At 41.1% G+C, this 25069-nt stretch overlaps 1 protein-coding gene across 5 annotated transcripts in view; it reads right to left on the reverse strand.

Moving 5' to 3' along the window:
• Positions 1-3419: 3419 nt before the first annotated feature.
• Positions 3420-25069, reverse strand: part of mlip (muscular LMNA-interacting protein) — a 48865-nt gene continuing 27215 nt past the window's right edge. For all 5 annotated transcript variants that reach the window (XM_029765376.1, XM_029765371.1, XM_029765372.1 and 2 more), the window contains 2 exons: positions 7380-7433; positions 3420-4473 (listed from right to left, as the gene is read on the reverse strand). In XM_029765376.1, coding sequence (XP_029621236.1) covers positions 4219-4473; positions 7380-7433 — 309 coding nt within the window. In that variant the 3' untranslated portion in view covers positions 3420-4218. The remainder of the gene's footprint in view (positions 4474-7379; positions 7434-25069) is intronic.

Raw genomic sequence — 25069 nt, forward strand, 5'->3', positions numbered from 1 at the left:
ACTTGGCTCCAGACCATTTAGCTAGGCCTAGGACCGCTAGACTTAGCGTGAGCAGCAATATCATTAGGCAAGCTAGATGGTTTCGTAATATATGAGGGCTCGTCCAGGATGCTCCGGATTGATACAATGCATATGTTTTAAGTTTTATATGTACAATTAAACACAAAAACTACATTTTAACTGTCATATTTAGTGTTGACAGGATATTCCAAATTTGCCCTATGAACATCAATAGCTGTAGCAGGTGTAGTAAGCTGAGTTTGCTGTAAAACTTTGGTGCACATTTCAAAATTGGAAATTTCAGTACACGCCAAGTTGCAGGTAATAATTCCTTTATTCAGATGTTTTAATTACACAACCAAAAAGTAATGCTTAAGGCCTTTACTTTGTGCAGTTAAACAGCATAGTGGGTCAATTTCCGTAACAACTAAGAGTGTTGAAGCGCGAGGCTCAACCACTCCTCTGTTTTGGTGCCACGGCTACCACGCTGGGAACAGTGTGAAGTTGTCACGTTCTGACCAGTGAAGGGATTGTTTGTTATATTAGTTTGGTCAGGACGTGGCAGGGGGTATTTGTTTAGTGTTTCGGGGTTTGTTGGGCTATGTCTTTTGTAGAGGGGTGTTTGATTAGAGTGTTCCGGGGTTTTGGTTTATGTTCTATGTTAGTATATTTCTATGTTCTAGTCTAGTCTTTCTAGTTCTATGTTTAGTTTATTGATTTGGCCTTCAATTGGAGGCAGCTGTTCCTCGTTGCCTCTGATTGAAGGTCTTATGTATAGGGGTGTTTTGGTAATGGGAATTGTGGGTAGTTGTCTCCTGTTTAGTGTCTATGCACCTGATAGGACTGTTGGTGTCGTTCGTTGTGTTTGTATACGTGTTTTGTTTGTTTTTCCTTCTTTTCACAATTAAAGAAGATGAGTATACATTTTCCCGCTGCACCTTGGTCCAATCATTACGACACCCGTTACAGAAGTGAACCAGTGCACAAGCACAGATACTGCGTGGAACTATTTGATACTGCGTGTGAAGTCTTGCATCTCGCTCATCTCAATATCTGAGGTGCTGTTTGTGGCAACGTCATTTCGCTGAGTCTACCTTTAACATGTGCAATTGTAGCTGTCCATCATTTTGAATGTAGCAGTCCAAACTAAAAGATTGTTTTTAATCATATCAACAACACATTTCTTAAATATTCAAACGGATGTTGACAACTCTATTGGATTTCTTCAATGTCTGGTTAGTGGTTCTCTATAGTAGAATGCACATTTTTTAGGCCTATCGTTGTTAAATAAAACTGCTGAATGGATTGGAGAGCTGCTCGATAAGCCTTTAGAGCAGGGTTCCCCAACTGATGGCCCACAGGTGATTTTATTTAACCCCCCCAAAAAATGTTTTTTATTGTTGGACATATGACTGTAAAAACACCAGCAAATCATCTCCAGGTGATTTTAATTTTGGAAATCTATTCCAAAGTATTCTCACGCATAATAGAGAGATACACTATATATGCAAAAGTAGTGGAATCGGCTATTTCAGCCACACCCGTTGCTGAAAGGTGTATAAAATTGAGCACACAGCCATGCAATCTCTATAGACAAACATTGGCAATAGAATGGGACTTACTGAAGAGCTGTGACTTTCAATGTGGCACCGTCATAGGATGCTACCTTTTCAACAAGTCAGTTCTTAAAATTTCTTCCCTGTTAGAGCTGCCCTAGTCAACTGTAAGTACTGTTATTGTGAATTGGAAACGTCTAGGAGCAACAACAGCTCAGCCGCGAAGTGGTAGGCCACACAAGCTCACAGAGCAGGACCACACTTCAGGAGAAGTGGAAACGCATTCTCTGGAGTGATGAATCATGCTTCATCATCTGGTCATCCAACAGACAAATCTGGATTTGGCTGATGCCAGGAAAATGCCACCTGCCCCAATGCATAGTGCCAACTGTAAAGTTTGGTGGAACAGGAACAATGGTGTGGGGCTGTTTTTCATGGTTTGGGCTAAGTCCCTTAGTTCCAGGGAAGGGAAATTTTAACGCTACAGCATACAATGACATTCTAGACGATTCTGGGCTTCCAACTTTGTGGCAACAGTTTGGGGAAGTGTAAAACCCTGATCTGTTTCACCTGTCTTTGTGATTGACTCCACCCCCCTCCAAGTGTCACCCATCTTCCCCATTATCCCCTGTGTATTTATACCTGTGTTCTCTGTTTGTCCGTTGCCAGTTCGTCTTGTTTGTCAAGTCAACCAACGTTTTTGTGTCAGCTCCTGCTTTTCCCCAGTCTCTCTTTTCTCGTTCTCCTGGTTTTTGACCCTTGCCTGTCCTGACCCTGTACCCGCCCACCTGACCACTCTGCCTGCCCCTGACCCTGAGCCTGCCTGCCGTCCTGTACCTTTGCCCCTGTTGCTGTAATAAACAATGTTACTTCGACATGGTCTGCATCTGGGTCTTACCTTGATACCTGATAGGGAAGGCCATTTCCTGTTTCAGCATGACAATTCCCCCGTGCACAAGGTGAGGTCCATACAGAAATGGGTTGTCGAGATCAGATGAATTGGAACAGAGCCCTGACCTCAACCCCATCGAACACCTTGGGGATGAATTGGAACGCCGACGGCGAGCCCGGCCTAATCACCCAACATCAGTGCCCGATCTCAATACTGCACGTGGCTGAATGGAAGCAAGTCCCTGCAGCAATGTTCCAACATCTAGTGGAAAGCCTTCCCAGAAGAGTGGAGGCTGTTATAACTGCAAAGGGGGGACCAACTCCATATTAAATGGCCATGATTTTGGAATGAGATGTTCGCCGAGCAGGTGTCCACATACTTTTGGTCATGTAGTGTAGATGTAATAGCATACAAATGTAAGCAAGTTTTAAATGATTATATTTTTGTCAAATATTATATCTGTTTGGGCTTCTTGCAGTCAATTTGCCGTCTACAAATTATCTGCTTTAATTTTTGGCCCACGACTATCCACTCAAGAAACAAAATGGCCAGCGGCTGAATCTAGTTGATGATCCCTGCTTTAGAGAATGAAATTCTCTGTGGATGTGCGCAGGTTCGTTCAGGAATAATCGAGGATTGGCGGAAAAATAAAAGAGGAAAAAGTCTATTTAACATGCATGGTGTAATCAGAACTAAATATAGTAACAACTATGGTCACCACTGTAATTAACTTGATCCAGGCTTCTTGTCTGGAGAAACGTGTCCACTGTAATGTAATTAAAACTGTAATTAACTGTAATTTAGTTAATTGTATGTAGTGCATCGTATTGACAACTCTGAAGTTGAAATGGGTAGAGAGATGCTGAAAAGTAGAATAACATATACAATTTGTCAAAATGAGAAATGTTTCAATTAGTTCTGTTCTGAGTCAGTACAAAGAAATCACAGGGACAACACCAACACCGCATAGATGTACTTGCATTATGTATAATAAAATGTTTATTCGCATGTATTAACAAGATCAGTAATCAAACCAACTTTTTGAAAAGATGACAAAATGTTTGATTCAATGTTGGAACAAATTAATTTATCCCAAAATACAAGTCAGAATGATTAAGTAATTATATCAATCACTTCAAAAAGTATTCTCTTTCATCCAAGTGGAGCATGTAGTTTCACAATCTCCAGAAAAATGTTGCATTTCATAAATGTTTATACAATAGCAAAATCAGTTGAATTTATTGCATGCTGTCACATCTGCTTATAATGATCAGAAGTACTCTTTGTCAATACTATAGGGAATGACTCTCTGTAACACTTTCTTTTGAAAGGTCCGTAATAAACCATTAATAAGGCTTTCATAAACTATTTATAATGCGATTACAAACAGTACTCACCATTTATTAATCATTACTCCCACATTCATAAATGTTAGCAAATATCCTGTGTTGTGTGCTTATTATTTTACCTGGTACTGCTGGAATGTCTACCAATGGCATGCCCATCTTTTAGTGAGAAATTACACTGGTCACTCAAAACATTTAGAAGGTATTTGTAAAGCTGAAATAGCACTCACTTTAGATTAGGGGCTGCAAAAAGACTTAATAACTAATGATTTGTAAAAGTTTTAGAAATGTGGGAGTAACGATTAATAAATGGTGAACACACTTCATAAATGCCTTATAATTGGTTTATTACGGACACTTAAAATAAAGTGTTGCCTTAATCTCTACCCTGTTCTGTTTTGTCATCCATTTATGTCACAGAAAATTAAATGTGCGTCTCAAAGGCTTCCATCTTTACCTTGGTAAGGTTGAAAGAGGTCGCACCACCTTGCCAGGATCCATCTTTTGCAGGGTTAGCGTTTGGCTCCTCAGATTCAGTAATCAGCAGTGAGGGGATTGAGATGTTGTCTTCCTCTTCTGTTGTTGAGTTATTCTCACTGTTCTTCTCTGTGTTCAAGGCCAGGTTGCCAGAGCTTATGCTGCCATCTGCCCCCATCTTTCCAAAAAGTGTGTTTTCAGGCTACAGACAAGAAATATGATGTTACTGTTGAAAAAGAGATGTCAGTGTCTGTGCCAATGAGCAAATAATTATGAGCTGTGAATTCAGTTACTCTGCAAAACTACTGAAGATGTTATTATTGATTAGTAACATTCTTGTTACAGTTTACGTCTGCAGTTGAATGTGTTTTATCCTCACAACCAGCATCTTAGGACACTGCAATGTGTGGTGGTATTTACTGGCACAGACCTACGGTAATTGACAATTATAGTCATTGATTGGACAGAGCACCAATTCACCTGCTCTCACAAAGCCAAATCCATTGCAAATGGAAAAGCATCCACAGAAAATAAGCAAGGACATCCAGAATTGCAGTTTTGTTAGCAAAATGTTGTTTAGACGTTATATAACCATTTAATCTATTAACTCCAATCTGCGGTGAGAGCTACTGAAACATTTGTTACAGAGGACTGAAAAATACTTCTGTCATTTTTTTGTTGTTTTGAACTTGACGTGTCAATATATGGTCCATATGGGCATTTCATTGAATTCTTATAAGATTGACATGATATACATATGTGATGTTGTAAAACATGTTTTGGGACCCCTCTAGGCTTTTGAGTGCTATTTTCAAAACCACTGGCTAAAACGTTCCCTCCCTTTCCAGCACCCCTGGAAGGCTCTTTCCCCAGAGCTAAACAGCCGGATCACATTCTGCGCATGTGTTACTTAAACTTGACTTTATGTACACATTGTTTTGCATAGCTGCTGATCACCCTCCCCTCACTTTACGTTTCTCACTTTATCCATCGTGAATGATAATTCTTCACATTTTGCCGGTGATACATCCATTCAGCATCTGCATGCCAACCATTTGATCTCAATCAGTTTCATTGGAATATGCATTAAGATCTTCTTGAATGATGTACAGTGTCGTTTTGTGAGCAATTTCTGAGCTAAATGTTCCCGTGCCGTGTAGGCGGTAGGCTATGAGCCAGAGTTTGACAAAAACAACATGCCTGTCAATTGAAGTGATCAGTTTGTCGCACATAGGTTACAATGTTTGTGGGCCGTAAATTCGGTTTTATTATAGGTCCAACAGAGAAAGGTTGTTTATAGTTACAACAGTTTGTACGACAGACAAAGACGTCCGGTCATGTACAGGGGGAGCATGGGTGGACTGGGACAAGAATTCGGCCCGGCATTTTATCCACACCAACCCACAGCACTGCGCGTGCCACCAACTCTGTGACCAAATCATGGTTTTAGCACCCCAAAATGTTACGTTTTAAGTGAGGTAACAATGTAGAATGAGCTCTTTCTACGTTCATAGGCAACCTTTCTGTTTTTTAAGATCCATGATCTTGGCTGTCTACCTGATGACAGTCAGAGCAGGTCTCTTTACTGATGCCGCGTTTTACTTTGAATTTGAGCATGCATGACCTCAGCTCAGCCTATCAGAGAACCGGGCCGGCCCATCTTGGTAGGGGGGCCGTTGCCTACTGATCAGCCAAAAGATTTCCTGACACACCACCCCAGGTGGTACAGTTAGGCAACATTACCTCCTCCACACTGATCCTCAATATGGGGGCCCCATGAGGGTGCGTCCGCTCCTCTACTCCCTGTGTGGCCTCACACAGGTCCAACTCCATTATCAAGTTTGCTGACGTCACGACAGTAGTAGGCCTGATTACCAACAATGACGAGACAGACACCAGGGAGGAGGTAGGCTCTCTGACAGTGTGGAAACAAGGAAACAACCTCTCCCCCAATGTCAGCAAAACAAAGAAGCTGATTATGGACTTCAGGAGGAACCAGGCTGAGCATGCCCCATCTCAATCAACGGGATCGCCGTGGAGACGGTCAAAAAGTTCAAGTTCCTCAGCGTACACATCTCTGAGGAGCTGAAATGGTCAAACCAAACAGACATCACGGTGAAGAATGTACAACAGCAACTCTTTAACCTCAGGAGGCTGAAGAAATTGGGCCTGCTACTGAGCCATGGCCTGTTCTCCCCGCTTCAATCACACAGGAGCATCATGGCTAAAACTAACAGACTGGCCAATAGCTTCGAAACATCAGGCTGCTGAATAGCTCCCAACCCCCCTGCGCACTGTTGGAGCGCAGAGCTTCAGAGTTTCACTGTACACTGCAACTACATCTGCAACCCTATGCATATGATTAAATAAAAATTTGATCCCAAAAATGATTGATTAGTATAATAGAGAAATTGCGTACAAATATTTGCCAGATGGCCAATCTGCCACTGAGGGGAAGTGAGAACAGGAAACAGGGAGCAGCAGCTACCTACATTTTTTTGCATCAAGTAGAGAATCCCTCACATGTGCAGAAGGTTCGGTTGTTTAGCTATGGGGAAGAGATGTCCAGAGAATTCGGCCAAGCAGCCACCCCATAAAAGTAAACAAAAACATCTGCAATGCATCTTTAAGTGAGGGAAGAAGCACTTCCAACTTTCATGATGCTATATCCTAGAAACAGTAGGTGACAACTTCAGGAAGCAAACATCAGATGACAAAAGGAAGTAATGGCTATGCAAAGTCAATGGGGACAAGGCTGAAGGCCCTTTGTTAAAGTATTAAGTAAGGTGTCTGTTAAGTGTCTGTTCAAGTCTGTCTCTGTGAAATAGTCTATTAATTGAGGTGCAAGAAAAGTAACCCAAACATCCTTGGCCCTGAGCATACAGCTGGATAAAGGAGCAATTATTGGACAAAGCACTGACATTAGTAATGCCATTAGCGTTGAATTAGTATAATGATCTTAATATATTTAGTAGTGCATTCTAAATACAAGGCTATTATGTCATAATAATACAAACCATAAAAAAATGTCAGACTCCCCACTATTATTGCAGAATGGGTTGTTTAATGCAGCGTCTCAACATAGTCTCAATAGATGTTATATGTTACCTTTTTGGACATCAGCGCCTCGTTCTCATGGATTGTCACAAACGGGTGAGTAGACTTTCAGTTTTGGCATCCAGAGTAGAACCACGGACCAAGAACAGAACAACAAGACAAAGAAAAAAAAATGAATAAGGGCTTCATCCAAATTGAATCTCGAAATATTCAAACACAGTACTCTCTCCATTGTTACCCAACAGAAATAATTATAATGGTTACAAAGAAAAAGTAACAAGGTACTCTCAAATATGAAATACATGCTCCATGAGTATGTTGGAAACACCTGTCTGTGACCTAGAAATTGGATCCATACCCTTGTTTGCAGCTTGAGTCATACTTGTATTGTCACTGCTGATGTTTCTGCCTTGGGGTGACTAGGACAGTGGACACTACGCAAACTAGAACACCACTACGAATTGGGGAATTGTTAAGAGCACAAATACCCTACAAGAGACGTTCGCCGTTGTCACGAATTCCGCCGAAGTTGGTCCCTCTCCTTGTTCGGGCGGCATTCGGCGGTCGAAGTCACCAACCTTCTAGCCATCGCTGATCCACTTTTCATTTTCCATTGATTTTGTCTTGTCTTCCATCACACCTTGTTCCAATTCCATCAATTACATGTTGTGTATTTAACCCTCTGTTCTCCCTCATGTCCTTGTCGGTGATTGTTTCTTGGAGTGCTTATGCACGGTATGCTGGTATGTACCGGGCTTTGTTTGACCCATTTGTTGTATTGTTCTGTTGACGGTGGTTTATGGATATTAAATGACAGTTGTAAATCAGTTTTCGCTCTCCTGCGCCTGACTTCTCTGCCACCAGTAGCATCGCATTACAGCCGTATCAAAACATTGGCCTCCAGTTGTATATTCTGTTTACCTGTGCCTGTACTTAGAGTGGATAATTACCTTAAGAACAGTTAATGTACCTGCAGATTGACTGTAACGGTTTAGTGCTCGCTAGTGTAATGAATACGTGGCTATTTTGCTGCATGATGTATAAAACAAGATTTATTCAATAAATTAAAACAAAAGCGTGCCACAATGAACACAACCCATGACAAAAAGGATCTCAGTGTGACTGGTCTATAAGAAAGACCAAAAATATTACCAGACCCAGTGGGCAAAATGTGGAAAACAATACTTGAATTGATATCAAACATGAAAAACCGACTCTTTGTGTTTGCATCACTCTGCCTGCTGCTTGATCCAAAGAGACTCACAAATTGTATTTTGTGACAAATGGGAAAACTGGGTGTGTGCCATGGAACACTCAAACCCAAACGAAACAAAGGGGAGAAAAAATGGTATATGAACGTCAAAACCATAAGTGACAACCTTGAAATGTCAAATCAGAGGAGAGACTTTTGTGACAGAACCCTCTCAATGTCTATATACAGTACATTCGGAAAGTTTTCTGACCCCTTGACTTTTTCCAAATGTTGTTACATTACAGCCAATCTACCCACAATACCCTGTAATGACAAAGTGAAAACATGTATTTAAAAAAAAAAAAAAACTGAAATACCTATTTACATAAGAATTCAGACCCTTTGCTATGGGACTCCACATTGACCTCAGGTGCATCCTGTTTCCATTGATCATCCTTCAGATGTTTCTACAACTACATTGGAGTCCACCTGTGGTAAATTCAATTGATTGGACAGGATTTGGAAAGGCATACACCTGTCTATATAAGGACCCACAGTTGACAGTGCATGTCAGAGGTCGAAAGAATTGTCCGTAGAGTTACAAGACAGGATTGAGTCAGGCACAGATCTGGGGAAGGGTAGCAAAACATTTCTGCAACATTGAAGGTCCCCAAGGACACGTTGGCCTCCATCATTCTTAAATGGAAGAAGTTTGGAACCACCAAGACTCGTTCTAGAGCTGTCCTCCAGGCCAAACTGAGCAACTGGGGGAGAAGGGCTTGGTCAGGGAGGAGCTCAAGACTTCATCTGTGGAGATGGGAGAACTTTCCAGAAAGACAACCGTCTCTGCAGCGCTCCACCAATTAGGCCTTTATTGTGGCCAGATGAAAGACAATCGTCAGTAAAAGGCACATAACAGCCCGCTTTGAGTTTGTCAAAAGGCACCTAAAGTCTCTCAGACGATGAGAAACAAGATTATCTGATCTGATGGAACTTGAATGCCTGAATGCCAAGCGTCACGTCTGGAGGAAACCTGACACCATCCCTACAGTGAAGCATGGTGGTGGCAGCATCATGCTGTGGGGATTTTTTTTCAGCGGCAGGGACTGGGAGACTAGTCAGGATAGAGGCAAAGAAGAATGAAGCAAAGTTCAGAGAGATCCTTTATGAAAATCTGCTCCAGAGAGCTCAGGTCCTCAGACTGGGGGCGAAGGTTCACCTTCCAACAGCACAACGACTCTAAGATCACAGCCAAGACAATGCCGGAGTGGCTTCGGAACAATTATTTTAATGTCCTAGAGTGGCCCAGCCAGAGCTCGGATTTGAACCTGGTTTAACATCTCTAAAGATCTGAAAATAGCTGTGCAGGAAAGCACCCCATCCAACCTAACAGAGCTAGAGAGGATCTGAAGAGATTATTAGGCTTTTAGATTTGTGTGTATTAGGTAGTTGTTGGGGAACTGTTAGATTACTTGTTAGATGCTACTGTACTATCGGGAACCAGAAGCACAAGCATTTCGCTACACTCGCATTAACATCTGCTGACCATGTGTATGTGACATATACAATTTGATTTGATTTGATGTGAAGCATGGGAGAAACTCCCCAATTACAGGTGTACCAAGCTTGTAGCGTCATACCCAAGAAGACTGTGCTTCAACAAAGTACTGAGTAAAGGGTCTCAATACTTATGTAAATGTGATATTTCAGTGTTTTTATTTTTGCTTTGTCATTATTGTTTTTTTTGTGTAGATAACAATTTAATCCATTTTAGAATAAGGCTGTAGCCTAAAAAAAATTGGAAAAAGTCAAGGGGTCTGAAGGCACTGTATATAAACTCCATACTACGTTTCATGTTTTGTGTTAGACTGCATCTCTGAAATGATCCAGTCTGTTTAGACTTTGTTTGCAGTTGGCATTTCTTGATGACTTATACAGTCTTGCTTTGTGTCCGAGCCTCCCAGATTGAAAAGTGTTTATTGTGTCAGTCATTGACATTTCAAAACCATCCCTGATGTTTTCATAGAGACAAAATATACTTGTAAGTGCTCACTGTCATGACATCACCCTCTGATATTGTGATTGTTTTCTCACTGTCTGGAGGCTGAAAAGATTTGGCATGGGTCCAGGGGCGAAAATCTGATATCAACTTTGGAGGGGACAATTACATGAAATTTTCTCAAGAGCAATTCCTGAGAGGGACACCAAAAGTAGTGCTGTAACACATAGCCTACATTGTAATATGGTAAATGTATATTGAGGAACCAAAGAAATAAGGTGTTTGCCGTACTCCTAACTACCGGTACCCAAAACTACACAACTAATCACAACAGCAATACCATTGCCTTTAACAAATCTTAGTTCAGTCACCAGTTTAAGTTGAGAGTGGGGGTATCCATGGCATTTTCCAATTATGTTCCTATTTTACAAGTAAAAAAAATTGAGAACCTTTCATAATGTTGCCAAACAAAGACTCAACAAACTTACCTGAGACTCCCTGTCTCTGCCAGTCTGTCCCTGCATATCTGTCCCCAACTCTGCTGTCTGTGTGCCATCTGTTGCCTGCTCTGCCTAATGACATCATTGTGAAACATTTCCATTAGAATTTCATTTCTTTCTTATGAACATTTTATCAACTAGTCTTTGAGATATTAGGCTACTAGGGTTCTTACTTTGCGTTTTGGAGTACTGAAAAATACTCTGATGTCCGTCTTTTATTTTTCTGCATTTTTCTACCTGGCTGGCTGGCTGGCTGGCTACACACACACACAGTGTGTAGGTTATTTACAGTAGGAGATGGGCTTCTATCATCTTATCTTTTATCATTCTAGTTGGGCTTCGATCTAAAAGGTAGCTAGCAAATGTGAAACGGATTAAAATGACAAGAGTTGACAGCTGTATGAGTTCACCATTTACACAACATATGCTGCAACCTTTTGTAATTTTAATAGTTTGTTTCATATTGACTGGCTTCCAACAATAGCTGAATTTGCAAAGCTAGCGAGCACCAATTCCGTTTCAGTGGCGTTTGCTATAATCTTTGCTACCCAGGTTAAAGAAAGGTGAAATAAAATAAATAAATAAAAGTTCCCTTGCGACAATTTAGCTTTTGCAACGAGACCATTAAATATATTTAAGACAATGGTAGAAGAGAGTGTAGTTCTGTTCAGTTTGGACTTCAGTTTATCGCTAACCTTATCACAGGGACTTTGAAGCACTAATTTACATCATCTGCATGCTGATCTTGGAATAAATTGACGATAGCAAAGATTCCATCTTTGACGAGGCCACATAAATGGAATAGGTACTAGCTAGCTTAATAGTTCATATTTGCACGCTAGCTCTGCATATTCAGCTAGTGTGTGCGCGCGATTGACTGGATTAACCTCACGTCAGTTACGTTCATTGAGTACCTTTCAGACAGTGGATACGACCCCTCTGTTACCTTGCCAACTAAGGAACTGGCAGTGGATCAAACCATTGTGAGGCAAAGGGTGGGGGGGTCGCAATCTTTTGAAACTTAAAAACGCGCTATTAAGTGTCTATAATCAGCACAATTGCTTTCATTGCGTATTATTAATATTATTTAAATTACATAGTTATGTTTCAGTGATATATTGGGGGGGACAAATCATATTTTTCCCAGGATGGGTCGTGTCCCCCCCGTCCCCCCCGGGATTTCCGCCCCTGCATGGGTCCCCAGATCCTCAAAAGGTTTTCCAGCTGCACCATCAAGAGCATCCTGACAGGTTGCCTGGTATGGCAACTGCTCGGCCTCCGACCGCAAGGCACTACAGAGGGTAGTTCGTACGACCCAGTACATCACCGGGGCCAAGCTTCCTGCCATCCAGGACCTCTATAGCAGGTGGTGTCAGAGGAAGATCCTAAAAATTGTCAAAGACTCCTGCCACTCTAGTCATATACTGTTCTCTTTGCTACCGCACAGCAAGCAGTACCGGAGCGCCAAGTCTAGGTCCAAGAGGCGTCTAAACAAATTCTATCCCTAAGCCATAAGACTCCTGAACAGCTAATCAAATGGCTACCCAGACTATTTGCATTGCCCCCAGACTATTTGCATTGCCCCCCCCCCCACGCTGCCCTTACTCTCTGTTATTATCTATGCATAGCCACTTTAATAACTCTACCTACATGTACATAATTACCTCAATTACCTCGACACCGGTGCCCCCCGCACATTGACACATTGGCACTGAACCGGTACACCCTGTATATAGCCCCACTATTGTTATTTACTGCTGCTCTTTAATTATTTGTTATTCTTCTCTCTAACTTTTTTAGGGACTTTCTTAAAACTGCATTGTTGGTTTGGGCTTGTAAGTAAGCATTTCACTGTAAGGTACATCATTTGATTTGATTAGATTTTGTGGGTTTTCATGCTGACTTTGATACCACATTACTCAGATCAAAACAAATATCTGCATCAGACATTTTAGTCAGCTTTATAAAATAGTTGGTTCTATTAGTTTTAACATTATAATTTTAGATATACATGGTAGGAAGACCTAGTTGTACTTGTGGCTTCCTATACATATAGTCACGGCTCATAAACAAGAAATGAAATAATTACTCTTAATTGCTAATAACTATAAAGTATGGTCCTTCCTTCTTGCATTTATACACTCTAACCTTGTGTTCTGACTTCCATCTTGTTGCTACGCTACCATTTAATGTGAAACAAAGTGTAAAATAAGACCATGTTATATGTTAACCTTAACTACGAGTTGAGTGTTTGAAAGCTTTTAGTGCTTTGAATTAGATGTAGATGGGATGGGAGAAGAGATTGGACACACTGGGGATTAAAAATTGAATGTGAGAGAGTGGTTCTGACAGGAATTCTCAAGGTAACAACAGTGGGTACTGAACATTGGGGGATCAAAATGAAGGAATGTAAAGTTATTAAGATGGACTGATGCAGACACCGGTCACTTTATTAGATCTGGTAAACAGCTGGCAAGTGTTCCAAAACCTTCTTCATGTATGTGCCAAAATGACTGAAGAAGAGATGATGTATACATTTGGTTATGTCATACCAGTAGTTGGTTTCCTTTGTATTGTTCAGTTGGCAATCATTCATAGTCAACCGGAAGTATACCGCCCAAACATATACGTGTGGTTGTCCCCCTGCGTGAAGGAAAGCCATGAGGCGAGTGTGAAATTGCTTTTGCCTAGCTACTGTACCCACTTAAGGTCCGGTTTCTGAAGCAATCATCTGTAATTATGGCACGGCCCCTGTTTCAAGTGGTTAGTTGTGTCTGCCAGCTGCCTACGATTGAGTACATTACAGATGTAAGATCTTAATTTGAGCCAGTTCGCTACAGCAGGAAAATAATCCTGCAGCAACAGGAAATATGAATTGTTATGTGGATTATAGCTAATTGTAAAAAAAAAAAGTGTAGGGGTTGATACCTTTTCCCGTTAGGGCAAATCAACTCTGCAATTTTAAAGTGGAAATTACAAACTTAAAAAGCCTTTTTAATGCTGGACTGCACTAAAAGTTTGGATATCTCAGCAAAAAAAAGAGTGATCAAATTAAGATCCTATATCTGTAGGTGTGGTTTTCCCAATGACAGAGATGGATAGCGTTTGGTCCCCTTCTCCATCCACTCACTTCTCCGGTGATAAATCTATATCCCTATCGTTTGGTTTTATCCCTCTTATACAAGCTTTGTAATAGACCGACACCAACCAAGTTGTCCTGATGACTGAATGACAAGCTCTACATTACAAGAGGATGGTTTGACTGAATATGGTTTGATTTTAATCTGGATGAAGCTCAAACGTTGCACCATAATGATGCCTGTTGTGATGTGAATACCTGCTGTTTGTGTTGGGAGTTGAGCCAAGAAAGTTTGAGGTTCTATAATTTCCCCAAGCAGATACCTATTGTCTCACAGCAGATCTACAAAGTGTCTCCCAATGGGAGTGCTATGCATAATTAGACATGAAACAGAACGTTTCCTGACTTTGTTGTCAGTAAGTCTTGACTGGATTAAAGGCTGTGAATAGAGGACTTAAATCCATCCATCTTTGATTGGCATTAATATCGATATATATATATATTTACACAACGTATGGGTCTAATCCCGAATGCATTCTAGCCGGTGTCAATTACACAAGTTACCACCGGCTAAATCCATGACATTGAAATGCCTATTTACTCTGTTCCGTCTGACTGCGCAATCCAATATCTCATTAGCCCAGCCAGGCAATTTATGAACTTGATTTCCATTATAAAAAGCATCTAGAAATTATGTCACAGTTCTTGTAGACTAACATTAAGTTTTCAACAGCGGAGATTTGTATAAATATTACTGTCTGTCTCGCCGACATTTTCAACATTGTTTCAATATTCAACTTTGATCTCCAGCTGTCCCATAGTAATGAACGTGTCGGAAGTCGGGATGAGACAGACAGGTAGGCAGCTTTTCTCCATCATTTTTAAGTATATATACAAAGAACTGTCAATAGAAAACAAGTCAAATGAAACAAAGCGCAGCTAGTTTTCCAGCTTCAGTTTTGAAGTGATTTTGTTAGCTGTGTTGTTGGCTAGCTCTTGAACAACAGTGTCCTGATGAGAGAGGACATTTTCTATGCCAGGTGAAATCTGCATCATCAGCTCATTGTTATGGATGTATACAAATAAATGTCACTAGAAAACAGATTAAACAAATGCAGCTACTTCGTTTTTATTCTGGCTGCACTGTTTGATGTGACTGTAAGTTAGCCATAGTTGGCTAGCTAGCAAGCAAGAGATAAGAATGTTGCCAGCCAATATGGCAATGGAACATTTAGAACGAACGACTGGGTCGCGTCAATAGATACAGAACAAAAAGACTGAACGACTGGGTCGCGTCTTTAACAATCGAATCGATAGAACAAACGACCAGCCGGCTTGGGTAGCTACGCTAGATTTGTGTTGGGACTATATCTTGTGGAAGGATGAAATAGTATGAATAAATTCATCAAAATAACGTTTTTAATGAAAATATGTAAATCATTATTTGAATATGTTGGTAACCCATTGTATAAAAGTGATAATGCCCTCGAAGCCGGTGTTTGGACCTCGAAGCCGGTGTTAGGACTTTGAGTTTATATCCAAAACGCTATATTACTACATTTTTCCCATTTGTGTTTTTTCATCAGAAATGGTTGCTTATGGGTTATGGGTGTGTAAAATATGACTATCCTCTGATTTTTTATTCATAGATTCTGGATGTGTAAGATTTTTTTTGTTTGTTGCAAACACCAAGTATCCATTGTTTAGCTGGAATGGAATGTTGGTACTCTGTATATTTGACTGTGATATGTGGTTCTCACCTAGCTATCTTAAGATGAATGCACTTACTGTAAGTCACTCTGGGTTGACCCTTGTATTTATCTCTATGTACACCCACAATACTCTACACACTCACGCACACTGATACTCCAACACACGCACACAAACACACACATACACTTAATTTGCATCCACACACATAACATGCACAAACATTTATACTGACAGTGGTGGGAAAAGTTTTTGGCTTGAGGGCCACATCGAGATTTTGAAATTCAACGGTGGGCCGCATATTTTGGGGGACCAATTGTTTGTTAATATCAATTTGCGGGGGCCTCCCGAGTGGCGCAGCGGTCTAAGGCCCTGCATCGCAGTGCTTGAGGCGTCAATACAGAAATGTCCTTATCCCATCGCACTCTAGCGACTCCTGTGGCGGGCAAGGGGCATGCGCTGACACAGTCGCCAGGAGTTCAGTGTTTCCTCTGACACATTGGTGAGGCTGTCTTCTGGGTTAAGCGGGCAATGTGTCAAGAAGCAGTGCAGCTTGGCTTGGTTTTATTTCGGAGGATGACCTCCCTTCATCTTCCACCAGCTAGCTGCTACCTATGGCCCGGCTAGCTGTCTGAATCTCACGGGACCCTATGATCACTCGGCTAAGAATGCCTCTCCTTAATGTCAATATGCCTTGTCCATTGCTGTTCTGGTTAGTGTTTATTGGCTTATTTCACTGTAGAGCCTTAGCCCTGCTCATTATACCTTATCCAACCTTTCAGATCCACCACCCACACATGCTATGACATCTTCAGGTTTCAATGATGTTTCTAGAGACAATATCTCTCTCATCATGACTAAATGCCTAGGTTTGCCTCCACTGTATTCACATCCTACCATAACTTTGTCTGTACATTATACCTTGAAGCTATTTTATCGCCCCCAGAAACCTGCTCCTTTTACTCTCTATTCTGGACGTCATAGACGACCAATTCTCATAGCTTTTAGCCATACCCTTATCCTAGTCCTCCTCTGTTCCTCTGGTGATGTCGAGGTGAATCCAGGCCCTGCAGTGCCTAGCTCCACTCCTATTCCCCAGGCGCTCTCTTTTGATGACTTCTGTAACCGTAATAGCCTTGGATTCATGCATGTTAACATTAGAAGCCTTCTCCCTAAGTTTGTTTTATTCACTGCTTTAGCACACTCTGCCAACCCGGATGTCCTAGCCGTGTCTGAATCCTGGCTTAGGAAGTCCACCAAAAACTCTGAAATCTTCATCCCTACCTACAACATTTTCAGACAAGATAGAACATCCAAAGGGGGCGGTGTTAGCCTGCAGAGTTCTGTCCTACTATCCAGGTCTGTACCCTAACAATTTGAACTTCTACTTTTAAAAATCCATCTCTCTAAAAACAAGTCTCTCACTGTTGCCGCCTGCTATAGACCACCCTCTGCCCCAGATGTCCTCTGGACACCATATGTGAACTGATTGCCCCCCATCTATCTTCAGAGCTTGTGCTGCTAGGTGACATAAACTGGGACATGCTTAACACCTCAGCCATCCTACAATCTAAGCTTGATGCCCTCAATCTCACACAAATTATCAATAAACCTACCAGGTACCACCCCAAAGCCGTAAACACGGGCACCCTCATAGATATCATCCTAACCAACTTGCCCTCTAAATACACCTCTGCTTTTTTCAGCCAAGATCTCAGCAATCACTGCATCCGTAATGGGTCAGCGGTCAAACAACCTCCACTCATCACTGTCAAACACTCCCTGAAACATTTCAGCAAGCAACCCTTTCTAATCGACCTGGCCCGGGTATCCTGGAAGGATTATTGACCTCATCCCGTCAGTAGAGGATGCCTGGTTATTTTTTTTAAATGCCTTCCTCACCATCTTAAATAAGCATGCCCCATTCAAGAAATTTAGAACCAGGAACAGATATAGCCCTTGGTTCTCTCCAGACCTGACTGCCCTTAACCAACACAGAAACATCCTGTGGCGTTCAGCATTAGCATCGAACAGCCCCCGTGATATGCAACTTTTCAGGGAAGTTAGAAACCAATATACACAGGCAGTTAGAAAAGCCAAGGCTCGCTTTTTCAAGCAGAAATTTGCTTCCTGCAACACAAACTCAAAAAAGTTCTGGGACACTGTAAATTCCATGGAGAATAAGGGCACCTCCTCCCAGCTGCCCACTGCACTGAGGATAGAAAACTCTGTCACCTCCGATAAATCCACTATAATTGAGAATTTCAATAAGCATTTTTCTACGGCTGGCCATGCTTTCCATCTGGCTACCGCTACCGCAGTCAACAGCACTGCACCCCCCACAGCTACTAGCCCAAGCCTTCCCCATTTCTCCTTCTCCCAAATCCAGTCAGCTGATGTTCTGAAAGAGCTGCAAAATCTGGACCCCTACAAATCAGCTGGGCGAGACAATCTGGACCCTTTCTTTCTAAAATTATCTGCCGAAATTGTTGCAACCCCTATTACTAGAATGTTCAACCTCCCTTTCGTGTCGTCTGAGATTTCAAAAGATTGGAAAGCAGCTGCTGTCATCCCCGTCTTCAAAGGAGGGGACAGTCTTGACCCAAACTGCTACAGACCTATATCTATCATGCCCTGCCTTTCTAAGGTCTTCTAATGCCAAGTCAACAAACAGATTACCGACCATTTCGAATCCCACCGCACCTTCTCCGCTATGCAATCTGGTTTCAGAGCTGGTCGTGGGTGCACCTCAGCCACGCTCAAGGTCCTAAACGATATCGTAACTGCCATCGATAAGAAACAATACTGTGCTGCCGTATTCATTGACCTGGCCAAGGCTTTCGACTCTGTCAATCACCACATCCTCATCGGCAGACTCAATAGCCTTGGTTTCTCAAATGATTGCCTCGCCTGGTTGACCAATTACTTCTCTGACAGAGTTCAATGTGTCAAATCGGATGGCCTGTTGTCCGGGCCTCTGGTAGTCTCTATGGGGGTGCCACAGGGTTCAATTCTTGGGCCAACTCTTTTTCTCTGTATATATAAATGATGTCGTTCTTGCTGCTGGTGAGTCTCTGATCCACCTCTACGCACACGACACCATTCTGTATACTTCTGGCCCTTCTTTGGACACTGTGTTAACAACCCTCCAGACGAGCTTCAATGCCATACAACTCTGCTTCCGTGGCCTCCAACTGCTCTTAAATACAAGTAAAACTAAATGTATGCTCTTCAACCGATCGCTGCCCGCACCTGCCCGCCCGTCCAGCATCACTACTCTCGATGGTTCTGACTTTGAATATGTGGACAACTACAAATACCTAGGTGTCTGGTTAGACTGTAAGCTCTCCTTCCAGACTCACATCAAACATCTCCAATCCAAAGTTAAATCTAGAATTGGCTTCCTATTTTGCATCCTTCACTCATGCTGCCAAACATACCCTCGTAAAACTGACCATCCTACCGATCCTCGACTTCGGCGATGTCATTTACAAAATAGCCTCCAATAACCTACTCAATAAACTAGATGCAGTCTATCACAGTGCCATCCATTTTGTCACCAAAGCCCCATTGCGACCTGTACGCTTTCGTTGGCTGGCCCTCGCTTCATACTCGTCGCCAAACCCACTGGCTCCAGGTCATCTACAAGACCCTGCTAGGTAAAGTCCCCCCTTATCTCAGCTCACTGGTCACCATAGCAGCACCCACCTGTAGCACGTGCTCCAGCAGGTATATCTCTCTGGTCACCCCCAAAGCCAATTCCTCTTTTGGCCGTCTCTCCTTCCAGTTCTCTGCTGCCAATGACTGGAACAAACTACAAAAATCTCTGAAACTCGAAACACTTATCTCCCTCACTAGCTTTAAACACCAGCTGTCAGAGCAGCTCACAGATCACTGCACCTGTACATAGCCCATCTATAATTTAGCCCAAACAACTACCTCTTCCCTTACTGTATTTATTTATTTATTTATTTATTTTGCTCCTTTGCACCCCATTATTTCTATTTCTACTTTGCACTTTCTTTCACTACAAATCTACCATTCCAGTGTTTTACTTGCTATATTGTATTTACTTTGCCACCATGGGCTTTTTTGCCTTTACCTCCCTTATCTCACCTCATTTGCTCACATTGTTTATAGACTTGTTTTTCTACTGTATTATTGACTGTAAGTTTGTTTTACTCCATGTGTAACTCTGTGTTGTTATGTGTCGAACTGCTTTCCTTTATCTTGGCCAGGTCGCAATTGTAAATGAGAACTTGCCTACCTGGTTAAATAAAGGTTAAATACATTTTAAAAAATGTAAAAAATAGTGTACAGTACCTTCGTAAAGTATTCAGACCCCTTGACCTTTTCCACATTTTGCGACGTTACAGCCTTATTCTAAAATAGATTAAATCGTTTTTTTTCTCATCAATCTACACACAATAACCCAAAATGAAAAGAAAAAACTGGTTTTGAGAAATGTTTGCTAATTTCTAAAATATTAAAACTGAAAAATAACATTTACATATTTATTCAGACCTTTTACACAGTACTTTGTTGAAGCACCTTTGGTAGCGATGACAGCATAGAGTCTTCTTGGGTATGACGCTAAAACCTTGGGTTTGCTTTATCTTGACCAGGTCGCAATTGTAAATGAGAACTTGTTCTCAAATTGCCTACCTGGTTAAATAAAGGTGAAATAAAAATAAAATTTAAAAAAATGTACGGCTCTCGACCTTCGCCTCTCCCGAGTCCGTACTGGAGTTGCAGCGATGGGACAAGACTGTAACTACCAATTGGATACCAAGAAATTGGGGAGAAAAAAGTGGTAAAAAGTAAAAAAATGTCTCGTGGGCCGGATTGCAGTGCCCGGCGTATCGTAATCCCCCCCCCTTACACAAGCACACGCACACATACAATCATACACAGTTGAAGTCGGAAGTTTACATAAACTTAGGTTGGAGTCATTAAACCTTGTTTTTCAAACACTCCACAAATTTCTTGTTACCAAACTATAGTTTTGGCAAGTAGGTTAGGACATCTAATTTGTGCATGACACAAGTAATCTTTCCAACAATTGTTTACAGACAGATTATTTCACATATAATTCACTGTATCGCAATTCCAGTGGGTCAGAAGTTTACATACACTAAGTTGACTGTGCCTTTAAACAGCTTGGAAAATTCCAGAAAATTATGTCATGGCTTTAGAAGCTTCTGATAAGCTAATTGACATCATTTGAGTCAATTGGAGGTGTACCTGTGGATGTATTTCAAAGCCTACCTTCAAACTCAGTGCCTCAGAAAATAAATTGTAGACCTCCACAAGTCTGATTCATCCCTGGGAGCAATTTCCAAACGCCTGAAGATACCACATACATCTGTACAAACAATAGTACGCAGGTATAAACACGCAGCCGTCATACCACTCAGGAAGGAGATGCGTTCTGCCTCCTAGAGATGAACGTACTTTGTTGCAAAAAGTGCAAATCAATCCCAGAACAACAGCAAAGGACCTTGTGAAGATGCTGGAGGAAACAGGTACAAAAATATCTATATCCACAGTAAAACAACTTCTATATCGACATCACCTGATAGGCCGCTCAGCAATGAAGAAGCCACTGCTCCAAAACCGTCATAAAAATGCCAGACTGCGGTTTGCAACTGTACATGGGGACAAAGATCGTACTTTTTGGAGAAATGTCCTCTGGTCTGATGAAACAAAAATAGAACTGTTTGGCCATAATTACCATCGTTATGTTTGGAGGAAAAAGGGGGATGCTTGCAAGCCGAAGAACACCATCCCAACCGTGAAGCACGGGGGTGGCAGCATCATGTTGTGGGGGTGCTTTGCTACAGCTGGCACTGGTGCACTTTGCAAAATAGATGGCATCATGAGGTAAGAAAATGATGTGGATAAATTGAAGCAACATCTCAAGACATCAGTCAGGAAGTTAAATCTTGGTCGCAAATGGGTCTTCCAAATGGACAATGACCCCAAGCATACTTCCAAAATTGCGGCAAAATGGCTTAAGGACAAGTGGCCATCACAAAGCCCTGACCTCAATCCTATAGACAATTTGTGGGCAGAACTGAAAAAGTGTGTGCGAGCAAGGAGGCCTACAAACCTGACTCAGTTACACCAGCTCTGTCAGGAGGAATGGGCCAAAATTCACGCAACTTATTGTGGGAAGTTTGTGGGAGGCTACCCGAAACGTTTGACCCAAGTTAAGCAATTTAAAGGCAATGCTACCAAATACTAATTGAGTGTATGTTAACTTCTGACCCACTGGGAATGTGATGAAAGAAATAAAAGCTGAAATAAAACATTCTCTCTACTATTATTCTGACATTTCACATTCTTAAAATAAAGTGGTGATCCTAACTGACCTAAGACATGGAATTTTTACTAGGATTAATTGTCAGGAATAAAACTGAGTTTAAATGTATTTGGCTAAGGTGTATTTAAATTTCAGACTTCAACTGTACATTGCTGCTACTCTGTTTACCACACAGTATATCCTGTTGCCTAGTCACCTTAGCCCTATACATATCTCCCAGTATTACTCCAGTATCCCTGTACATTTCTCGTGTTCTTCTTATTTCTTAATTTAATTTATTGTATGTTTTTTGTTCTACCTTATGTTATTTTTAACATTACATTGATATTGATTAATGCATTGTTGGGGTTAGAGCTTGCAAGAAAGGCATTTCACTGTACTTGTGTATGTGACATTAAAACTTGAAAATAAGACCATCTGCTAAATGACTAAAATGTAAAATGTAAATGTTTTACATACAGATCTCATATTAAACGCATTACATTTTTTGTGTGACTATTTTTTAAATGTTGATGTATCATTTGTACAGTTCTTTATAAAAAAAACAAATGATTTTGTTACATTTGACTGTGTAAAACCTAGCAGCGCTATTTATCCCTCTGAGAGTGTCACGACTTCCGCCGAAGTCGGTCCCTCTTCTTGTTCGGGCGGCGTTCGGCGGTCGACGTCACCGGCCTTCTAACCATCGCCGATCCACTTTTCATTTTCTATTTGTTTAGTCTTTGTTTTACACACCTGGTTTCAATTCCCCAATTACATGTTCATTATTTAACCCTCTGTTTTCCCCATGGTTTTTGTGCGTGATTGTTTTTTGTAAGTTCGGTCCGATGTTTTTGGGCTTGGTATGACTTCATGTATTTGGATATTTTGAGTAAAGTTCCTTTTGTTACTCATCTCTGCTGTCCTGCGCCTGACTCCTCTGCACCAGCTACACCCAGATCCTTACAGAGAGTAAGGTGGATATTTTGCAAATAAATATGATTATTTTTCTCTCTGAAATGAAACCATCAAGTGATATATTTAAAAAAAAATACATGTCTGTCATTGAACACCATGCCATAATTAGATAGTGAAAAAAACAAACCAATCTCTTTCATAATTTCTTTAAAAAAAGCTAAATTACCAACATCAAGTTTGAAAATGGATATACAGTGCTTTTGGAAAGTATTCAGACCCCTTGATTTTTCCCCACATTTTGTTAGGTTACAGCCTTGTTCTAAAATGGATTAAATCGTTTTTTCCCCCTCATCAATCTACACACAATAACCCATAATGACAAAGGAAAAACACGTTTTATAAATGTTTGCTAATTTATTAAAAATAAACAACTGAAATATCACATTTACATAAGTATTCAGACCCTTTACTCAGTACTTTGTTGATGCACCTTTGGCAGTGATTACAGTCTTGAGTCTTCTTGGGTATGAAGCTACAAGCTTGGCACACCTGTATTTGGGGGGTTTCTCCCATTCTTCACTGCAGATCCTCTCAAGCTCTGTCAGGTTGGATGGGGAGCATTGCTGCACAGCTATTTTCAGGTCTCTCCAGAGATATTCAATCGGGTTAAAATCCGGGCTCTGGCTGGGCCACTCAACGACATTCGGAGACTTGTCCCAAAGCCACTCGTGCATTATCTTGGCTGTGTGCTTAGGGTCATTGTCCTGTTGGCACTGTATAGTGTTTTGTAAATAAACTCTTCATATGTACTTAATAGGAGCATAATGAGTTTGTCAGTAGGAGCTTACATAATGTGACATTGTATTGGAGAATCACCCACAAACTCACTTTTCTTTTGAGTCAAATTAAAGATACAGTACCAGTCAAAAATTTGGACACACCTACACATTCAAGGGTATTTCTTTATTTTTACTATTTTCTACAGGTATATCTCACTGGTCATCCCCAAAGCCAACACCTCCTTTGGCCGCCTTTCCTTCCAGTTCTGCGAATGACTGGAACGAATTCCAAAAATCGCTGAAGCTGGAGACTTATATTTCCCTCACTAACTTTAAACATCAGCTATCTGAGCAGCTAACCGATTGCTGCAGCTGTACATAGCCCATCTGTAAATAGCCCACCCAATCTTCCTACCTCATCCCCATATTGTTTTTATTTACTTTTCTGCTCTTTACAACACCAGTATTTGTACTTGCACATCACCATCTGCTCATCTATCACTCCAGTGTTAATTTGCTAAATTGTAATTACTTCGCTACTATGGCCTATTTGTTGCCTTACCTCCTCACGCCATTTGCACACACTGTACTGTATATAGAACTTCTTTTTTTCTATTGTGTTATTGACTGTATGCTTGTTTATTCCATGTGTAACTCTGTGTTGTTGTTTGTGTCGCACTGCTTTGCTTTATTTTGGCCAGGTCGCAGTTGTAAATGAGAACTTGTTCTCAACTAGCTTACCTGGTTAAATAAAAATATAATTAAACATTGTAGAATAATAGTGACGACATCAAAACTATGAAATAACACATATGGAATCATGTAGTAACCAAAAAAGTGTTAAACATATCAACATTTATTTTCCATTTGAGATTCTTCAAAGTAGCCACCCTTTGCCTTGATGACAGCTTTGCACATTATTGGCATTCTCTCAACCAGCTTCATGAGGAATGCTTTTCCAACAGTCTTGAAGGAGTTCCCACATATGCTGAGCACTTGTTGGCTGCTTTTCCTTCACTCTGCAGTCTAACTCATCCCAAACCATCTCAGTCAAGATGGCTACTTTGAAGAATCTAAAATATATTTTGATTTGTTTAACACTTTTTTTGGATACTACATGATTCCATATGTGTTATTTCATAGTTTACAGAAACCCTTGAATGAGTAGGTGTGTCCAAACCTTTGTTTGCAGTAACTTTTTTGTTATCCAAAACGGACGTGGCAGTTTCAGTATTAAGGATTCCGACTTTAACATATCGC

Source organism: Salmo trutta, chromosome 10 (genome assembly GCF_901001165.1).
Source record: "Salmo trutta chromosome 10, fSalTru1.1, whole genome shotgun sequence".
Lineage (NCBI taxonomy): Eukaryota > Metazoa > Chordata > Actinopteri > Salmoniformes > Salmonidae > Salmo > Salmo trutta.